This window comes from Emydura macquarii, unplaced genomic scaffold (assembly GCF_026122565.2).
Source record: "Emydura macquarii macquarii isolate MOO-44397 ecotype Brisbane River unplaced genomic scaffold, CSIRO-AGI_Emac_v2 contig_383, whole genome shotgun sequence".
Taxonomy (NCBI): domain Eukaryota; kingdom Metazoa; phylum Chordata; order Testudines; family Chelidae; genus Emydura; species Emydura macquarii.
This window is the reverse complement of record NW_027130520.1, coordinates 675,001-697,761: the sequence shown is the minus strand read 5'-3', so window position 1 is coordinate 697,761 and position 22,761 is coordinate 675,001. Positions and strand designations below refer to the sequence as shown.

The window sequence follows — 22,761 nt, the reverse complement described above, 5'->3', positions numbered from 1 at the left end:
GAAATGTACTATCCTTATACTGCTGTGATCTTTGAATCTACTCTAACTAATCAAAGTAGCTCACGGTCACTGGTTCAAGCATCCCTGTCATTTTCACACTCTGTCAGTCCCTCTTGATTGTTTAGAATCAGATTTATGATGGATTCTACAGTCGGAGTTTCTACTTTTTGATTCATAAAACTTTCTAATATGTAATTTAGGAACCTTTAACATGTGTTGGGCTATATATATTAATGAATAGGTGTCTGGGTATTTAGAAACTCCGTAATGATGATTATCCTGCGATTTTTGAGTAACCCATGATTTGATCCAGATATCTCTGTGCATCCTGTATGTTTCTCTCTCTTGCTGTCTCCCTCTCTCTCTCTTCCTATCTTTCTCTCTCTCTCCTTCCACCCCACTGTTCAGTCCTGGTGATCTATAGCAAATAGTCACTGTCATTTCTACTACGTTTTTCATTGCTTGCATCCTAACCCCCCAAATTTTTTCACCATTGTCCAACTCTACTTCCTGGTATTGTGAAGACTAGAAAGTAAAACACCACTTCTTATCTCACCTCTCCTCCTCCTAGCTCTGTACAGATTGTTTGCTTCTGGATTAACATTCCAGTTTTGAGAATCACCCCACCATATTCAATTATGTTCACTAAGTCATAAAATCTAATTTTAAATAACACTTCTAGTTCATATTTGTTTCCTATTATCATGCATTTTTCACTACAGGCCATTTAAGTACCTTATGGGATAGATTGGTAGCATTGTGCAAAATAATTTATCCTACATAGGCTGGGTCTTGTAACTGCCTTTAGAAATTACGTGTTACGTTTTTAACAGGTTATTTGTATGCACAATTACTGCAGTAATTTACTCAGTTTTAGTAATTACACATGCAGATAATGCCTATGAATTCACGTGTGCACAAATATTTGTGTTTTTGGTTTAGGTACTCTTAATCTTCACTCTTTTTGTTTCATAATTTTGGATTTCTCCTGCATGACTGCTTGAGTTAGGCAAAAGCTCCTCTTCTCCCTGTTTTCTACCTTGTTGAAAACCAGACATGTAATGTGAGTCTTCAATCCAGTAGGTCAGTACCGCTTCTATTTAGGGGAAACCATCAAAAAGATCACATCATAAAACTCAGAGAACTGAAATTTCTTTTCTCTGCATCACTGAATGCTCTCCAGTATTGGACTTTCCCTTTCTTATCTTGTGTTTAATACCAGAAGGATTTCCAAGAAGACCACCTGATCTTCAACTGAGTTGCCCCATCTTCTTTTCTCTTTCCAGGTCCCTATGAGGTTAACTCAGCTGATCTTCCTTCACTGGTAGTGGCTGTTACAATTTTCTCAATTTTTTTTCTTGTGTGTGCAAAGCAGCAGAAAACAGCATTAGTAAATATAAGTGATATTATTTTGTAATTTTCTGTCGCTGTAACTGTATCATATTCACGATTCACTTTGCATATAGGACCCGTATACTCTGCTTTTGTTTTCATCTGAACATGATCTTTCTGGCCCTAGTCATACAGAAGATTGATGTAATGTATACTCTTTTTCTAAGATATGAAACTATTTACTTTTTGAAAGTTTAATATGAGGAAAGGCCTCTAAGCCAAGTGTGTGTGTATTTTTTAAAGTACCTAGCCATAAAGTTCACTGTTGTCTTTGTGTATCAAGCACTGTAACTGTTGTTGCAGACAATAATGACTAAAACCGTATGCTAGGAGGTGGGTTTTTTTTTTTTTTTTTTTTTTTTGTTGTTATTTTTATGAAAAAATGTTCTTACTCAGAAAAACTCTTATTGTTTTGATACTACTGAAGTTAAATACACTTTGTGTAGGTATATATATATACCTATACAAACACCTACTATCATATTTTTTTTTCATATTACATACTTGTGAACTAACTTTCATATCATCATATATCATGGGAAAGAACTTTGTTTGATGTCACTTCCCTTTACTTTCTGGATTTTATTTCATTCCTTGTATTTCTCAGTATTGTAAATGGGGTTTTCCAGTGCATTCATAAAACAGTAGAGGTTCCCTATGGTGACCAAAAATAATTTCATTTCTGTTCCTATGGCTATTAGCCAAAGTTGTCTTAGCCTAGTGGAAATAGTGTCTGCCCTTATATTTTATAATTTCATTTAAATTAATATTTTTGACATTTAGTTAATAAAATTATCTTTAGAATTAGCATTAACCGATTGTTATTGGTGGAAAATATTTATTGTGTAACCTAAGCTATATCCCTGATAGTTAGGTTTGTGAAAGGATTACTTTTTTATCAGTAAATGTAGTTAAACATCAATTTCACCATACACACACACAGAAATCAATGAAAAAATATTTCCATAAATAATCATCAACATTTACAGAAAGGCAAAGTAAGAAAAATGCTGCTTGAGAACTTATTGGAGTTTGATTTAAGGATATTTACTTTGTATATTTTGACATGTGACATTGACCATTTGTGTTTAACTGTTTTAAAGATTTAATCTTTTGAAACTTAGTGTCTACTGCTATTAAATAATTATTATACAAACCTCCTATTGTTTGACCCCACCATAATGTCTCACAACTGTGAAAATTTAAATGTATAGAAATTAAATTGCTTAAAATAAACATCGATATTATCTGTCAAAATTATAAAAAATAAAAATTAAATTTTGCGTTGGCTAAAGATGATGTTAACATATCTCAGAACACATGGCTGAAGTCATTAAAAAGTCAGCATTCACCAACAGTTACCAAAGAGATCTTTCATTCTAAGTAAAGTCTAGACAGAAATGTGATAATCTCATGGTTAGCATGGCAATGGTTAACAAATACTAGCAGTGTACACAGAGCTTGCTTATAATATGGGAAAATAGATTTAAATTAAATCAATTTAAAAAACCAAAACAACAATATCAAAGATCTGCAGAAAAATAGAGCAAATATTCTGAAAATCAGGAGGATCTTCATCAAACTAGCTAAACTGCTATTGCAATATATCAATCCACAACTCTCAATATTAAATTACTAAACCTTTTATAGCTTCAGAAACCGAATCTGAGATTTTTTACTCATTTGATTTTGTACATATGAAATATTTTAAAGTTGCTTTAGAAAAGTTATAAGGTTTAATTTACAATTGCATTGATGGAAAAGTGTTAAATGATGGGAAACTGCAGGGCTAAAACTCAGCAACCAGAGAGAAACCACTCAGTGGTACAAATGCAAGGGAAATATTGGCAAAGAAAAGAAATCTGATGCATTTGAACTTTGAGTGTTTAATGTGAATACACTTAACCCTGGGTAATATGGTAAGATTTTGTGTACATGCCATCTTTATGAAAAACAGATTTAATGCTCCGTATGCTGTGAAAATTCACATGTCCTCCGCATACATTTGACCTGTAGTCTTGAAAATAACATCCTTGAGGTTATTAACATACCTGTTTTGCTTCAGTAAAGAATTGTTTAAATATATTTCATAAATGGAAACTTGTAACATGAGAAATATACAAGAGGGAACAATTCTACCCATTGGCTTGGCAGAATTCAATTTTCATTTTTTATAATATCAGTGGATAATACCAATGTTTATTTTAAAGTATTTTTTATTTTGATTGATTTAGATTTTCAAAGTTGCGGGAAATTAAGACAATAATTATTTAATAAAAGTATACATGATTGAAAAAGTTAAAGTTTTATAACCATTAAAAAACAAATTGCCAACATTATATGTCAAAATATACAAAGTAAATATTCTTAACTCAAACTCTAATAATTTCTCAAGCAGCATTTTTGTTACTTTGCCGAACTGTAAATTTTGATTATTATTGATGGAATAAGTTTTTTTTATCAGTTTATGTGTGTGCAGTCAAGTAAGTTTTATCAACATTTACTGATAAAAATCTTATCCTTCCAAGCCAAAATATATATATATATATATATGTTTTGATATTGTATAATGTTTGTATTTGCTTGTGAGTATATCATCTGCAAGCAGTAGCTTTGCATCTAAGAAACAATTCAGTTGGAGCGTCTAAGCGTTGTCCAAAGCTCACTGATGAGATTTTTCCATTGATTTTAATGGGCATTGGATCACACCCTAACAGTGTGAACAAATTTTACTAGGGACTTGTAGCATCTAGAAAAAATGGACTCACAACTAACAATGAGCATTTTAAAAAACCTCTGTCTGTATAATCAATTAATTATACAAGTTCTCTTTTCTTTAATGCCACCATCTGACAATTTTCAATAATATTCTTCCAAGGTATGTTAATCAGCATTATCAGGTTTGCTTAAACTTATTTCATATAATGCACATGTTTCTCTACCATTGTGTTACATTTCATTTATACTGATTTTCAGTATAATACTGTAAAGAGGGAAGGAGAAGAATATGATTTAATTAAAATGCGTAGTATGGCAATAAGGTACTGAATTGTTCATCTTCATGTCATTGGTTCAGATGTATCTCAGACTGGTAATGTAAGTCAGATAGTAACAATAGGAGTTCATTAGCCTATCTGAAATAAAACAATTGCTTCTCATGGACATGTGACCTAGCAATATTGGCACCCTTCTTGACATTCTGAATGGAGAATACCATTTCTGTGAACACAACAGAGAGGATTTCAATCTCCAGGGTTATTTATTCTGAAAATTATGTTTTAATGGGTAAAAACTACATAACTGGGTACAATGGGGAATTGGAGCCTACGCCTGAAAGGTTCTGAGCATCCTAAAATCCCACTGAGTGCAATGAGTCTTGAGGCCATTCATTATCTTCACAGGATCACATTCTATGTGCACATAAATTAGGGAAACTTTCCATAAAACTTATGGAAAATGTTCAGTATAAAAAGCTGTGGTGTACATATCTATCTTCTTTACACTACTCCATACCTCTTTCTTTCAGTTGACCATCAGCATGTTTTTTTTTCTGTTATGATTGTTAATAAGATTAGAGCACCTGTATAGTGCTGTATAAAAATATAAATGATGCCTTCTAAATGGATAATAGTTTAATTTATACTTTCAGGTTAATTTAATGGCTAATTTTGCTTTGCATGTAAATAAAATAAGATAATAGAAAGATTTTCTAATCTGGAGTTGTTTACATGTAAGACTGGAATTCTAGTTTTTTGGCGGGAAATAATATTACTATAGGTTCTGTGTTAACTCTTCTGAGCTGAGCACAATTGTGCATTATGTTTTATTTTTAACATAAATTAGTGGTATTCATTTGTATTTCACTTCAAACATTCAACCATGTATCACAGGTTTACTCATTATTTATTACTATTAATATTGATTCTCGTAAATTTAATTCTATGGATTAAAAAAACCTGTTGTTTTTTTTTAAAGATGCCTTTAGCAGATCTAGTCAAGAAATTTTGTTGGGGGCAGGGGAGAAAGGAAAAGAATTCTTGAACATCTTTCATAGTTTTTCAACCGCCTCCAGTCATCATACGCATACTATGTAATATATGGTGTGTGGGTGTGGGTGTGTACAAACTGCATTTATTTGTTTTTAGTGAGACTGGAGTTTTTAGATATGTATTCAGTTTCTTCTATAGCTTCCAAGTATTATAAATGAACCTTCTTGGGACAGATCCTCCACCATTACCACACCTGCCTGGTGGGCATCCCAGGACAAAAAAGCAAGTAAAATACTGTGAAGTGGACAGTCCTTTCAAAGCCACAACCCCAAACCCCTCCAGTGGCTCTCTGCACAGGAGTAAAGGGCTAGGAGGATTGTTCACCAATTTGGAGGGATTTTCATGTGTGCTGCTCCTTTTCATAATTTGTAGAAGTGGCTGGGGAGCGAGCACCTCTGTGTTGGCTGTTGCAGGGTGGGGGTGAGTTGAAGAATCCAATCCTGAGCTCCCATATGTATAGTCTCTTTACTCTATACAATTGTAGTGTGTTGGCTTGTAAGCAAAAAAAAAAAAGTAGGAAAAGACTCAGGAAACATAGTGGAGGGTTAGGATAATAGCATTTAGACTACAGATTTGGGAGAACATTTTGCTTATTAATTGCCTTAGTTGCATACTCATATATTTATAAAAATTTTGATAATGCTTAACTGCCAAGATCACTGGGTATTTAAAATGAATATGTATTGTCATCACATCCAATACAGTCCAATCAGCCTTGACAGGGGAATTGGTGGATTTTATTTTTAAATGGTTTAATAAGAACTAGAGCCGCTGCCTCATTTTGACCCTTATTTTTCTTGCAGAGCTCTCTGAGGGCTAAAGGTTATCTCCTTAAGTTCCCACTGAAGAATGTTTTGTTGATGGCTGATCTAGATTTAGACTATACCCTCCCCAACCCAATTATTGTTTTGGACTTTAACAATAGAAACCACAAGGCAAGGGAAGAGAAGATATATCAGGAAATATATAAATCTGACAAAATTACAATCCAAAAGTGACTAAAAATGAACTGAGTTTTCAAAGTTAAATAGCTTAGCAAAACAACACTTAAAATAAATAAAATATAAAATAAACACTTCTCTAAATAAAATCATACGTTATGCATATTTCTTTTAGGAATTTGCATTCAAAATATCTGTACTCTGTCAGAGCAAAGGCATCAAGTTTTTGTTTCAACTCTGGATGTAGAACAATTGGATCAGATCATAAGCCTGGACACTCTTCTTTTCTCATTGGAGGGGTGACGGGTGATACACCTCTGATTCCTTAAAGATATGCAACCTATGCCCATTAGAAGCAGACACTAGTCCCAGAAACCAGACTAGAAGACATGCTCTATATCTGCATTGTTGGTTGTCATGATAATGAGTGATCAGTTGATGTTTACAAAGCACATGCTGGTATTCACCTTGCATATATAATCCAGTTAGGGATAATATCACAAAAGCCTTGTAAATTCATGCAACACAGTGTTGGATACATTATTTTCAGTGCCTGGATTTAGATGTGCTAAAGAAATAGTCTGATAACGTGGTGTCTGTGATAATTTCAGGACAATCTCAGAAGGAGAGTTTATATGAAGAAGACGAAAGAACTAGGCAGAAATGGATAGAATAGATGCACTTCCATTTATTTCCAAGAATAGCTGATGATGTGTAGAGGATGATTAAAGCCTCAATTATTTGAGTTGGAAAAAAATGAGATAAGGTTGTCACAAAGCTGTTGTATTGCACTGTGAAAAACCTGCTATATTTGTTGGAGCTTCATGCACATCATACTTCATGCACATCATACTGAAGATGCCATCAGTTATGTCATCTTGCAAACCCAGTTGATATCTTTCATCTCTGTTGTCTTGTGTGCGTATCTATTCCACAGTAATATACCAGCTAGGACTGCTTACTATTCTTCAGACTAAGGATAGTGCCTGAAAGTTTGATTTACCTTTAATACTACTACTTTGAGATCCTTGTTGAGGGGGATTCATAATTGGATTCAGAGTCCTTCACCTCTAGATCAAGATTTTGAATCTGGTTGAGACCGATCCAGAAAATTATGGACATCTGATTAGTGTTGTAGCCTGAGTGAATGAGGTGGGGTTTTCAGGACATTTGTTCACAGCACAAATACCTCCATGATCATCAGAATCCTTTTTGGAAGCTTCAGTAGAGAGGCCAAGAAATGAATGGGAATGAAGACTGGATTGGACTCACTTTCAGTCTTAGAGATGGCCACTCTTAAACAAGTTTGAGGCACATTGACAGAATTTTGTGGAGGGAGAAACTCCAATGCTGCTGACTACATCATGTTCTGTGGCTGCACAGAGGGATTTCCAGTAGTTCCCAAAAGTAGTGGGTGCGGGGAAGGGAGGAATGGCCTTTTTGCATTGCATATTTGTTATCTTTAATCTTTTTCTCAGTAGAACAGCTACCTTCATATAGTTCCTAGGGACTGATGTCAAACATTCTGTTCTCTTTTTCCTTTCATTGTAGTGTAGTTGATAAGGGATAGGTGAGGAGTCCTGGGTTCTCTTCCCAGTACTAACACTGCTTCCTATGTGTGGCCTTAGGCTAGTCAAACTGTCTTCTGTGTTTCTTAGCTTATCTGTCTGTAATTAAAATACGGAGAATGATACCCACCTTTGTAAAGTTCTAGCTGTATGGCTGAAAAGTGCTATGTAACTGCTAAATAATTATTACTTTTCACTGGACTTAATTGGATTTTCCTCTCTCAATTCATCATTGTTATGACTCAGTCCCCTTGTTTTGTTTGTCACTAATGTGCTGTTCAATCTCAAAACCATAACAATAGTATTAATATGGATTCTATGGTGATGATCACCAGTATAAAATCCTTTAGATGTATTTGAGCTCAATTTATATATCTGGCTCAATTTATTTTTCTGTTCTGTTACATGCGTGGGGCTATGTTCATTCCTTTTGGCTAGTTTAAGGCTAAGTTCTAAAGGAAACTAGACAGTAGAAATTTAAACTTGTTTAATTCAGCAACCTTTAACACTGATTTTTCTGTGGGTTGGCACAGGAATACTAGGTAAAGTCAATATAAAGCATCTTTTAAGAATCATTCATGCCTGAATATACATCTGGAACTGTTTGCACTAACTAAAAGTAAAATAAATGCCACAGCGTATTATACCATACGTTTTTTCATTTAAAAAAGGAAATTGAAAACACACCACTTCTAGAAATGCTTGACATTGAATTGGCTATTGAAATGGTATCTGTAAAATATTTATATATTCCATATTTTGTTCCATACATCAGCCTTCCTTGATGCATTAGACTTGGAAGCCTGCCATTTGTGCTGAAATTTTGCCATATATGAAAGACCGCCTTGTTTTAAAAATGGACTAAATCATTTAGGATACAGGAAGTGAAGTAAATCTATTTGAATACATACACATCTCTTTCCCTCTTCCTCTCTCATGAACACGTTTTGTGTTTTTGGGGGAGAGGGGTTCTTTGTGTTTCTTTTCCATATTTACTTTATAAGGCTGGTTATGCTTATAGTAAATATCAACAGCTACCAACAGTGGTAAAAATAGTTCCCATCATAAACACTGAATGTATGACAAAAACAGTACAGTTACTTGAACCAAAAAATGAACCAAAGAAATGTCATAATTTAAAGTTGGTTTTATAGCATTCTTTAATTTAAAATGGAGCAAAAAGTTTCTGTGGTTAAATCACAGCACTTAGCTCTTTGCTGTAAAAGAAATTCAAGAATGTATGTTTCAAAATGTTTTTTTAATATAATCCAAAACAAATGCAATAGATCTCTGCATACTTGAAACATATTTTCTGAATTTATCCTAAATCTGTCACTGCACCAGAGGTTTGTGTGTATGGATTAGGACTGGCCCATTATTTCACCATCTATTTCCATCCTGAATTGATTGCAATGAACAGTTGAGAATGAATTGCAGATGGTCTCCTTTTTCCCGTAGTGTGGAGGACCTCTGGGCTTAAGACCCATTTGATTAGGGCTATCTAACCATTCCAAAGCCTTGGCTGCTTATTAGTATTCTAAAGTAGAAATGTTTACCCACTGGAACTGTACTCTTAAATTATGTGTGAGATTTTGAGAGACGGTGAACATACGGGCTGTGTGAAGCTTCCATCATGGACCAGAAGCTCTTCAAAACTCACCTGTTTTAATTACAAATTCAGATTTCACCCTAGGTGTATACAAACTGAGGTTTGCAGACATGGGTTTAGTTTTATGCTTTTGCATCAAAACCACGTGAAACACATGGAATTCAGCAGTTTGGACTGGGGCTTTTTTAAATTTTTTTTAAAATTTCTTTTGAACTCCAAGTGAAACTCAGTATATCAGCCCATATGTAATGAAAATGGAGCAAATGCACATGAATCCCTGTAAACCAGTACTTATGTGAACATGTCTTCCTCTTTAGGCTTTGGACTGGATGCTCTTCTTCCCCTTTATATGTACAGAGAGGAAAAAATTCACATGGGACTTGTGTGAAGACTGTATAGGCAGTATTTCAAACCCCAAGCATCCAAAAAGCACAAGCCAGTACCCCCAAATCATGAAATTTTAAAAATAATAAATGTTGGCTTCTTTTTATTTGTCTTCTGATTTTTGCGTCTTTTAGGGTCCACATTTTCAGGCTTTTCTTTGCAACTATGAGGGTCAATCGTGTTTCATTGTTCATTTACAAAAAGAACAGAAAATATTTGCATGTAATAATTATATGACTCCAGAAGCTGGGGCTTTATCAAAAAAACAACAAATATTGCAAGTCTCATTAGAATCACAACATTGTATAAGCGGTGGATTTTCAGCATTCTTCTTCTCCTCCCCACCTCTCTACTCCTTTATCTTCTTCTAGGAGTCCCTGTGTGTGAAATCAGAGTAGTCGGGGCTCTGCAAGTTTGTGGGTGGTTAAGTAGAATTGGGAAGTAGCTGCTGTATGCTGAATTTTGAAGACTGAACAAATTCCTCAGGGTTGCCAACTTTCTAATTCCTGAAAACCGGACACTACAGTAGGAGTGTCAGAACCTTCCCTCCTCCCCTGAAGCTCTGCCCCTTCCTCCCAAGTCCCTGCCCCCTGCTCAATATCTTCCCAGGCCCTGACCCTGCTCCGCCTCTTTCCCTAAGGCCCTACCCCTGCCCTGCCTCTTCCCTCAAGGCTTCACCTCTGCTCCACCTCCTCTGCCAGGCCCCGCCCCCACTTACTCCTCTACCTTCCTCCCTTCTCCCATGGCTCACTGCTCTTCCCCTCCCCTTTTCTTCGTTGCATGATCCCCCACTCCCTAGCTGAGCTCCTCTGCTCTGGGGCTGGGACAGGAGCTGCAGCCCCTGATGCAGAGCCTGGCTGCCCATGAGATGCAGGTGGGAGGTGGCCTCAGTTTAGCACAGGCAGGAATGGGTTGATGACCCAGCACCTCCTCTCCCCCACTGCCCTGGAGGAACTGGACTTTTGGTGTCTGGTCACGGTTCAGGTCCCCTTTCAATCAGACTTTCTGGTAAAAAACCAGACACCTGGCAACCCTACCTCACAGGTTTGCAAATCTACAGCTCAGGATCAGGAGTTAATGGTGGTGGCAACAGCAACATAGCTCCTGGAGGAGCTTTTGTGTCAGAAGAGGAAGGAGTTCCTGAGACAAGGACATAGGAGAAGGCCATCCTCCTGGGATGGCTCAGTATCTGTGTGGTCATTCTGTGCCTTCCAGGTAGAAGAGCAAACTTTACAGTCTCTTTCCTTTCTGGCCCTGCAACCCGCACCCCTTTGAGGTCTGCCAGGTGAATCTTGTGGCATTGTTTCAAGTCTGCTAGGTTTCAAGTCTGCCAGGTGAATCTTGTGGCATTGTTAGAAGCGTTTCATGTTCCCTCCCTCCCCTTACGTGTTTGAGGGGAGCACTGGGTCCCTTTCAGGAGGTGGTGCGAAAGCATTTCCGGGTAACAAAGGGTTATACTTAATACTGTAACTAGAGATAAATCTAGGTGCTTAAGGACATAATACATCAGTGAATAAAAATAATTTAAAAAGGAATCCTGGATCATTACATGAACAGGTTATAATATATTAAAAATCTGAGACTAGAGGAGAAAAACAATACATTAGTACAACTACAATGTCCATTTAAATAACAAAATATAAATTGTTTAATCTGCTTTCTTAAATGTGCTCATTTTCCCTCTGACTGGGGATTGTTCTAAAATTCACACCTGATCAAAAGCTAAGTGGACTTGGGGTTAAGAGGAAAGAAGTTGTGATTGTTCATGATGGCCGAATTGCTTTTAGTTATCAACAGTTGAACTGGAGAATATAGACTGTGCCTGCTCAGTGTGAGCAGCTGAATGTTAGTGGAGTTTGACTTCTTTCTCTCTTTCCTCCACCCACCTCCATTTTCTCCCTAGCTGTGTCTGTGCTCCCACATGCTTCAAATCTGTGTACCTGGACTGCCTTCTCTAACAGTTCAATGTAAGTGTTAGCAGAATGAAAACCAGATGGACCAGCAATTCCCACTGTTATCTCCCAACGAGCTCTGGCAAGCCTCCCTTTCTCTCTCCTTTCTTGGCATGGCAGAAATATTTGCCTTTATTTAGGAGGCCTGTACGCACTGCTGTGCTTCTTTCCCTCAGCTGCAACATGAGTTGAAAGCTATTTATTCCCTTGTTGCTGAGGTTGGTTGAGGTGAGTGTGAGATGAATTCAAGAAGGAATTAACATTTTGAGGCTAATTTCCAAAGTTTTTTATTTTAAATAAATTATTTGTTACAGTTGTTGGTTTAAATGTTTCAGCATAGCATTAGAGAGAGAGATTTGTATGGAAAACGTAATAGCTCATCATTATCTGACTTACCACACTTTACCAGGCTGTGTAGATGCCTTAGAATTTCAGCCAGTCTTTTTGGACTCTACTGAGATTATTGACCTCAGACCAACACTGCAGATTCTTTACTGCCGTGATTACAAAGTATTTTCCCTTCCGCTCATATGGTTCTAGCTTCTCATTTTTATTTCCAAAGTCTGAACAAAACTAACTTAACTCTTTTTATAGAAACTGATCTTTTTCAAAAAGAGAAAGGAAAAAGTTGAATATAGCTTCTGTAACTGCAAAACTTTGCAGAATATATGGTTGTATTATATTTCTGTAGTTTCTTAGTAGATAAGGATTGGAACAACAACACGCTTTGGGATTACACGTTCCTTATAAATTAAATGCTTGGAATTATTTCTAAGGGTCCTTTTAAAAATATTTCTATTGAAAAATATATTACTGATATCTCTTTAATACACACATAGTAATGCTACATATAATATAACATGTGTATATAATTTTATGTATGTTTTTGTGTGTGTCTTGTATCTTGGTTTGTAGTGACAGTTTGAAGGTCTCAGCTTCTCAAGAACAAATATTTTTTGCAATTGTTTTTCTTTTAGTATGAATAAGGAATAGAATTTGAGTGGCAACTGAGTTGTGAAGTTTATGGGAAACACCACCTCAAAGTATTTTAACCATTGACTTAAAAAATTACATCTCCTTATGCATTGCTTTTGAGAGTGTATTGCTCTGACAAGTTGGAGAACATGAATGGAAACATGAATAAGACTAGATTAGGGAAATGCATGGGGAATAACTTTGGAAAAGTTACATTAGTAGCTAATGATCATTAAAGGGCAAATGTGATCATCTTACCTACTCAAGAAGTCTCAATGAACTGCTGATGTAAGTAAGGCAATCACAATTTGGCATTACATTTGTAAATGGTGTGTTGCTTTGTTTTGTCCATTCTTGATATACAGATTTTAAGTTTTTTCCCCCCAAATATACCTCTTGAATTTAGGTGCAAAAGCTGGTAAAATTAAGTTAAATCTTGTGGTTTCAGTGGCAAATATCTTGCATCAGGAGAACTGTTAAGTCCTTTTCCTCTTGTTTCTATAAATTTACAGAAATTGGAGGATGCCTGCAATTGTCCTTGATGTTAAAGGTATAAGCTGAAATAGCTGATAATGCTTTTTATATTAATAATAAACTAGTATAAATCCATGACTACTGTGTCAGCCAAACACATCTTTTATTATATGGCATATGTTATTTATTGATTGTTGATTTTAAAAAAGAACCAGGAGGTGGAGTGGTAAACCTGGCCAGGAGACAGGCTGTATTAACCCTGGTATCCGTTATATTTACAAAGACAAAAGATGGAGAGGGCAGCAGGTGCTACAGAGAAGACCAGTCATGAAGAGAGCTGGCTATGTCCAAATCACCTGTACAAAAGCGTTTCAGGTTTTAGTTCTGCCAGAGTTGTCATAAGGGGATTTATTACCTTTCTGCCTCTTCATCTAATGTCTGGCTAATGTTAAAGCCTTTAAGTGAGGAGGCATTATTGCAGCTCCAATACTGTTTTTGAGGTAGCATCTGCATATGCAAAAATAAAAGCAGAAGATAATACGACCCTGTTTATAAATGAGGTCCTACCATCTGTGTTACACCTTTTTAAGTGCAGTTTCAATGATGTAATCTTGAAAAAACAAGCTGAAGTAGATAAGTGTATTTATCTTCCATAGAAGATGCTGAAACTGCTTAGTTCATGGTTAAGCTTTTTATTCAGAGCTGATGTATTTGGAGAAATAAAATAGTGTGTTCATGTGGTATGTTACAGATCGCACTGAGAAGCATTCCACAATGCCAGACTCACCTGTGGATGTGAAAACACAATCCAGGCTGACGCCGCCAACAATGCCACCTCCTCCCACTACCCAAGGAGCTCCAAGAACCAGTTCATTCACACCCACAACGTGTAATTAGACTTATTTTCTTAATTTTTTCATATTCTTTTGCATGTGAGACTTTGATTTTTCCTGTATGTAAAAAATCAAATGATGCGAAGGGAACCCTATATGACACGACTAAAGGGGCAATTCATTATATGGCAATAAAGTCATTAACCAAAACTAAGAACGCCACAGATTAGTACATATTACTCTATGAAGCCAGTCAGTTCAGAGGTGTCCTAATTTATTGATAGGTTTGGTGCACTGTGAAAGAATAGTTAGTGTTAACTTCCCCTGCACTCTTGCTCCAATGATACAATTCCTGATAGAAAAGTATGGAGATTTTCTTCTGGGCTTTTACCCAATTCTGTCGTGGTGGTAATGGAATCACATTCCCCTTTGAATAAATGCAGTGTCATTAATCTGTGTTTGGGGGGAGAGGGAGGGGAGAAAGATAGTGTTATTCAAAGATAAATGCCCTTTCTCCTCTCCTTCTTTCTGATAATAAATTAATGAACATTAACCAGAAATTACATTAACATTCATTCCAGAACTGTGTTTAAAGATGCTGAAATACCTTTTTATCTTGAACAGTCACATTTTACCTGAAAATCCCTAGCATGTGACTATTTGATTTACCTAAGTCACTTTGGACCAGATTCCAGTTTCTGTTAACCTGAGAAAAAAATCTGCATTGACATCAGTGGAATTCCTTTGCATTTATATCGGTGTAACTGAGATCAAAATTTGGTCCATTATCTGGGTCATTATCCATAAAACACTATTTCCTTATCCCCATTTCTAAAAGTAAATATTTTTGTCTCTTACACTGCATTGTAATAATGTAAAAATAAGTGTGTTTACAGTTATTTTAAATTTAAACACTTTTGAACCATGTAGGCATACATATGCCTACCCACAGTATCAGCACTATGTTATATCTGCAACCCATGTCCTTTGCCCCCTCGCTGTTTGTTAGGTACACCATTTACCATATGCAGTTTACCCCTGTGCAAAAGGCCAGTCAGTGCAAGACCTCTGTACCATTTAAATCACAGGGAAGCCCTATTTGGTGGATTTACATGTGACATAAATGGTGAATAAACTTGTATGGGCCCTCTATACAGGCATCAATTTCACCCAGAGACACTGATCCTGCAAAGACTTATACAACTGCTTAACTTTAAGCATGTGAGTAGACCCAGGGATTACTCATGTATTTAAAGATAAGCATGTTCTTTAAATAGCAGAATTGCAATATTAAATTGTAAGTTCATCAAAACTGTGACTTGTGTCTTGTGTGAAATGCCAAGCACAATTATGGATGCTATAAAACTTTTTATTATCAGTAACAAGAAGAAGAGGACATAGTTTTGCTTTAATCAGTATCTGTAGGTTTTGCAGAATTTGTTTGTTGAATATCTATGTGAACCAATGCATTCTAGGGGATTCCTTTGTTTTCCTCATGCTGTTTATATCAAGCCTACCTCTGATTTTAAAGGCTGTGTTTAACCTGCAAGAGATCTGGAATGTACTCATAACAGTGCCAAGTTACAATACAAACAGCTTGTTTTGTTCTAGGATCTGTTTTCCAATAATATGTGAATGACCACAGCCCAAGTGTACACGTTTCTGGGCTGGTTGGTGTTTTCAGAACACAAAACACTAGCTTGTTCACTGTTTTGTTGAAAACTGCAAATATTAAATTCTGTTTTATCAACAACACAGACTTTTGCCAACCTGTAAATTCGACTATCATGGGACTGACTTAAGGTTTAAAACAAAAATTGCATTTGTTTTATGTATTTATTTATTGCCTATATCTTCCTTTATTATTTGTTTAATTCTTTGCAGAAAGTGCCACTCCTAACCCCTATCCCTTGGTGTGTGTGTGTGTTTCTGAATGGAAAATGTACACAAAAACGTAGGGTCTCTTCTACTGCTTCCTGTTCCCTGTGGACTTTCTCAGGCTTCCCAGACAGTTGCTGTCTACTGCCTCTTCTGAACACAGTATTTGCCTGCTTCTCCTGTCCCTTCCCCAGGTTCTGTGCTCCCTGCTCCTCCGGGCCTTCTAAGTCATTCCCCTTGGTCCACTGCCCCTTGTCCCCTTCTATCTGGACTCCACATATAGCCCTGAGTATTGAGTGAGGAGGCAGAGGGCCTCTGGGCCAGTGTCCTGCTGGAGAGTGTGACACACTCCCATCCTTTCTAGATCCTTACTTACCGTACTTTATCTTAGGTGCTTATATGGCTCCCATCACAATAGTATCTGAGTGTCATATGATCTTTAATGTGTTTAATGTACTTTATTAATTCAGATGCCCACCCCAATGCAGCACTAAGAGAAGCATGGCTTGGAGCTGCTGTGGCTGCTGTCTGAGGCTTCCCTAGGCCAGCCCCTCTCTGCTTTTGCCGGGTTTGGTTCCTGCTTCCCCTACTCAGCACACACACACTGGAAGTGCTGAACCTCTGCAAGAGCTACCCAACCTAGGAACTGTATTCTTTAGCAACTTGGTGCTGCACGACATTTTGATTAAAAAACTTGAACAAAATAAAGTGAACATGGCACACATTACATGGTTTAAAAACTGGCTACCTGATAGGACTCAAAAAGTAACTGTAAACAGGGCATTGTCATTGAGCTGGTGTGTTTCCAGTGGAGTCCCACTGGGATCAGTTCTTGGTCCCACACTATTTAACATTTTTATCAGTGACCTGGAAAAAATCATAAAATCATCACTTATAAAGTTTGCAGATGATACAAAAATTGAGGGAGTGGTAAATAATCCCTTTGAAAATGCCACAGAATTGTGGTATTTGCTGAAATGTAGTGAGAGTGGCAGCCCTCAGATAGGATGAAAGAAGAGTTGTGATCAAGAAATAGGGGTAGCTATGGGAAAGGATAAATCACTATTTCTAAGTAACAGAAGGGCTGGCACGTTTTTATAGGGCATTGCCTGAGAGAGGCCAATGTCTAAGAAAATGTTAATGTTATGTTTGTGATGTAGAGCAGTGGTTCCCAAACTTTCCAGACTGCTGTATTCCTTTCAGGAATCCAAGTTGTCTTGCGTACCCCATGTTCCACCTCACTTAAAAACTACTTGTTTACAAAATCAGACACAAAAATACAAAAGTGTCAGAGCACACTATTATTGAAAAATGGCTTATTTTCACAAAATAAATAGATTGGAATATAAATATTGTACTTACATTTCAGTGTGATACTTGAGCCTTGTCTGAAGCTGTAACACTAGGGGACAGGGTTGAATCCCGAGCCTCACCGCCCACGGCTAAAGCATCTAACTTAGCTTTGCTGGACCCCTGTGGCGTGAGGCCCCGGGCAATTGCCTTGCTTTCCACCCCCTAATGCCAGCCCTGCATTTGCGACCACCCTAAACCTATCCCGTGACCCCCCCTCAGAAAGTCACAACCCCCAGGTTGTGAAAAACAGATCTAGATGAGTTGAACACCTCCTGGAAGACCACTGTATACTCCCAGTGGTAGGTGTGTCTCTGTTTGAGAACCACTGAGGTAGAGAGTAGTGAGCTCTCTGTGTCACCAGTCTGTCTATTCAGTGTTTTCAGTGAGCAGCCACTTGTCACTTTGTTACTTGATATTCTCCCATGTAGGCAATTCTCCAGTTTTTATTTGTGGAAGAATGTTTTATGGTATATCTGGAGCCAAATTCAGGCCTCATTCAGTTTTTGGTTGGCTTAGAGGGTTTGTTGATTCTGCAAAAAAAGCAAGGTCGTTGTTAAAGGCTGGAATATGAGTGGCCCCTGCACAGCAGAAGAATCAACTAATGACCCCGTTCCTCCACTACACTGGTCCATAGAGCATGTCTGGCACACTGTCTGTTCCACTGCACTGCATGGAACACATCGTTCACTCCTGTGTGTGAGAAACAGCTTCACCCAGAGATTGTGCTCTGGCAGGTGCAGTATCTAGTGCTCCTCCAGGCACAGCTGTTCTGGACTACCCTTTGCTAGGGCTGTTGCTTAAATGCTAATGTAATCTGCACAAGAAGTGGGGTAACCTAGTTGGGCCCATCTGCCCAAAACTATGTGGACCATCCCTTGCCCCAAAACCCATATTCTGCTGCTCTGGCTATTAAAATAGGAAACACACAGCAGTTACACTCTGCTTGGATGACTCTGTTTCTGTGTAGGGCTGTGTGGGGGAAAAGATGTCCTTAATTTGGCACATTTCTGGAGAATGAGAATAGGAATATCAAAACTAGACAGGCTAGCATAGCAACACTAAAGCAGGTCCCCTTGTCTCTTAAATACGTGTGAGTTACAGCCTCTTATTTTAGTCTTAATAATAATATGATAATAATATATGTCTAAGGTACTTACACAGCTCCCATTACCAAAAAATCGAAACACTTCACAATCATTTAATATATGTATCCACACAACAGCCCTGTAAAGTAGGGAAGTACTGTCATATCTGTTTTATAGAAGGAGAACTGAGACATGAAGAGGCTAAATTCAAGGTCACATAGGAAGTCTGAGGTAGAGCCAGGAACGAAAACCTATATCTGCTCCCAAGATCCACTCTAGTGACTTAGCTACAAGCCTCTAATCTTAATAATAAATTCACAATGAACATTGCCCCAGTTGTACCTTTTTATACAAATCCCTTTTTCTGTATGTTAGTGGCTACAAAATATGTGTGAGAGAAAATAGCCTTTTAATTGGGTAGCATAAAGTTAAAACTTGAAAGTCCTGTTTTAAAAACACAACTGTCAGTTGTGTGTACAAAACATGATTTAAAATGTTCAGAGATAAATTTAGCATCCACTAAATATGTGTACACTCTTTCCAGAAGAGCAGTTTATTTTTTTTTAAAGTTACACTGATATAAACCTATGACAAAAGACTGACCTCCAAATGATGTTTGTTCTGGTCTGAAAACATTTCAGGTATCTGGCATGTGTGCATATGGGGGTTAGTGCTGTCCCAGATCCTGACATCATTTATTACCAGCTTCTGTGAGAGTTACATGAACTATGGAGAGTTGTTCTGTCAAAAGACTAATTATCTTTAATTATACCAGTGGAGTCAAAATATTACCTACCTTATATGTTCAGAGTTACACAATCAATTTTGAGGTGAAGCACAGAAAACTTTAAGCTTATAAATTTTCTTTCCATTTTTTTCTAACCAGTAACCAATGGCACTAGCCATTCACCAACAGCATTAAATGGAGCTCCATCTCCACCTAACGGCTTTAGCAATGGGCCATCATCTTCCTCTTCGTCCTCACTGGCTAATCAGCAGTTACCACCAGCTTGTGGAGCAAGGCAACTCAGCAAACTGAAGAGATTTCTTACAACTTTACAGCAGTTTGGCAATGACATTTCACCTGAGATTGGGGAGAGAGTACGTACTCTTGTGCTAGGACTTGTGGTAAGCAAATAACAGTGACCAAATATTATCTTTTTTTGTTCATAATAGGTTTTAACTTTAAAATTTGGAAGATTTATTAGAAGATGTGTAATAAACAGTGGATGCAAGCATGCACTGTGTTTATTCTGGGAGCATTGAACTTGGGACTGCCTCCCTGGATCCTGCCACTAGAGCTAGTAGAAGTAATTCCACTAGCTGTCAGTAAGTAGTAGGCTGTTTCAATCTAGGGCTACATCTTCACCGACAGCGGCAAATTCGCCGCTGTCAGATCGATTTCTCTGGATTGACTGAGCGGTCAGTGAAGACCTGCTCAGTTGATCCAGAAATTGACATATTAAGACCACCTTCTCAAGTGGCGCAGTGCAGTGAAGACGGCACACAGAACAGAAGCAGAGAAGTCGACGGGAGTTACACAAGTTTTTTGCGTAGCTTGCGTAACTCCAGTTGACTGCCGCTGAATCTCAGAGGTAAGTGTAGACATGCCCTGTGTCTCCATTAGAAACTTTTGCCCATATAGTAATGTCAGTTAGAGGTGTGATTATAAATAAATAAATAAAAACATTTTTATACTGGCAAAAGCTCTCATGTAGAGCCATTATACCAATATAAAATGCTTTTGACAGTATAATTTATTTTGCATCGGAATCTATATAAGCTATATAATAGAACATCGATTTTATGAACACCAATCTTATGAGTGGCCAGTTATACCAACCATTTTTCCCAGTGATGAAAAAAAATTGTATAACAAAAGTGATGTTGATGAAGAAAAAAGTCAGCATGCATTCAGTGTATTGGAATTTGCTTTGTCATTGTTTGAAAGACAAGAAGACAGTGCATTACACCATATTGCAACTTATGCACCATATCTAAAGTAATTTTGAGATATTTAATTTTATGATATTTTTTATTTTTATGAGCTCCTCAATGCCCAATTAGTTTTTAAAATAGAGGACCTACTATACTAGCAAAATTATTTTTGCTAATATAAGATGAATATACACTAGAAGAATTTGCCGGTATAGCTCTGCCAGCAAACTTTTTCTAGTGTAGATCTGGTCATAGTCACTGGGGCCAGCTGCAAGAAAGATTTAACTTGCTAAGCCAGTGTATTGCAATCGTATATCATGTTACTTATAATGGTAGCTGTATGGAATTCCTGGTATGTAGAAATAATACTTTATGCAATGCTGTTTATCGGTAAATCTCAAATAATTTGCCCAATTTACAGACAGAGAAACTAAAATGCAGAGAGGTTAAATGACTTGCTCATAATCATTTGCCATTCAGTGACTGCACAAGAAATTGAACCCAGGTTTCTTCTTATTTCCTGTAAGCACCCTTCCTAGTGGACAGTGTTGCATCCCATGTACATCTATTTATCTCATTCAGCAGGGCTTGGCTTGTTTAGCCTAACCAAAAGAAGGCTGAAGGGAGATATGATTGCTCTCTATAAATACATCAGAGGGATAAATACAAGGGAGGGAGAGGAATTATTTAAGTTCAGTAATGTGGACACAAGAACAAATGGATATAAACTGGCCATCAGGAAGGCTAGACTTGAAATTAGATGAAGTTTCTAACCATCAGAGGAGTGAAGTTCTGGAGCAGCCTTCCAAGGGGAGCAGTGGGTGCAAAAAACCTGTTTGGCTTCAAGACTGAGCTTGATAAGTTTATGGAAGGGATAGCGTGATGGGACAGGCAATTTGGCAATTAACTGATCTTCGGCTACTAGCAGTAAATATGTCCAATGGCCTATGATGGGATGCTAGATGGGGTGGGTTCTGAGTTAGTACAGAGAATTCATTCTGGGTGTCTGGCTGGTGAGTTTTGCCCACATGCTCAAGGTTTAGCTGATTGCTGTATTTGGGGTCAGAAAGGACTTTTTCCCCAGGACAGATTGGTAGAGATCCTGGAGGTTTTTTGCCTTTTTCTGTAGCATGGGGCATGGGTCACTTGCTGATGGATTCTCTATACCTTGAAGTCTTTAAACCATGATTTGAGGACTTCAATAACGCAGTCATAGGTTGGGGGTCTATTACAGGAGTGGCTGGGTGAGGTTCTGTGTCCTGCGTTGTGCAGGAGGTCAGACTAAATGATCATAATAGTCCTTATAGTCTGTGAGTCTATGATAAACTAGAAAATAAAATTTGTGGCCCGATTTCCAGATGTTGCCACTGAGTTCATTTGGAGCCTGGAGAGCTATCACCACTGAATATCAGGACACAGATGTCACACTTCACTATATGTTTCTATACAATACTAAATAAACCTGGTCAGTACCATGACAAACAAACAATCCAACAACAACTACGAACTAAAAGTGCACCTTAGACAGTGTAACTAAATGTTATGTTTCCATAACTTTCAAGTGCCCTACTGTGCATTTGGTTGCACTCCGATTGACTTCAGTGAAAATGTAGGATTGGGCTTAGCTGTGCTCCAGAGAAACTGTCTTGCATGGGCTGAAGTGACTGACAACAACAGTGGAGTCAAAGTCTGCAACATGTAATGAGCATCTGGTGTATTTGTGCTTGAAAGTGACAGTTCTCTACACTTAGCAACTACAGCTTCAATTTTAGGCTTATGTGATTCTGCTTTGAAAAATGGAACCCTAAGGGTGGCTTTGTGCGGTTCCATGTTACTGTTTCTCAATGATTTCCTTATCAGCTGTGCTCCTCTATTTATAAATAGTCCCTTTTTCTCAGCTCTGGGAATCTAGCTGCGACCTTTCCTTTGTAAACCTCACCACCTATAACAGAGACCTGCATATTCTGCTTGACCTGTGCAAACCACTGTCCTCAAATTATGCCCTCAATGGCAACTTTGTGATTTTCCCTGCACTCACAGCTGCCTTGCATAGGTTTGCACAGGTACAAGTGAATGGAATTAGTAAATAATTATGCTGATTGATAATAAATATGGTTGTCTAATATATTAAGTCACATCCTGGATATGATTTAGTAATTTTTATATGTATTTGTCAACTGGTGAGGAATAAGTGTCTTTAAAAAGTAAATTATATATACCTACAATACATATGTTAATATGCTCCTGTTACTTCTCAATCCTCTACTGAGAATTAAAATACTGTTGGCACCATTGTAAATTTAACAGTTGTGTTTGTGTTGCCATAGGGC

The 22,761-nt window shown here is 37.4% G+C and overlaps 1 protein-coding gene across 2 annotated transcripts in view; it reads left to right on the top strand.

Annotated features, from left to right (window-relative positions):
• The window catches only part of RUNX1T1 (RUNX1 partner transcriptional co-repressor 1), a 134,338-nt gene that overhangs the window by 51,457 nt on the left and 60,120 nt on the right, over window positions 1–22,761 (top strand). For both annotated transcript variants that reach the window (XM_067536356.1, XM_067536364.1), the window contains exons 3-4: window positions 14,096–14,233; window positions 19,380–19,621. In XM_067536356.1, coding sequence (XP_067392457.1) covers window positions 14,096–14,233; window positions 19,380–19,621 — 380 coding nt within the window. The remainder of the gene's footprint in view (window positions 1–14,095; window positions 14,234–19,379; window positions 19,622–22,761) is intronic.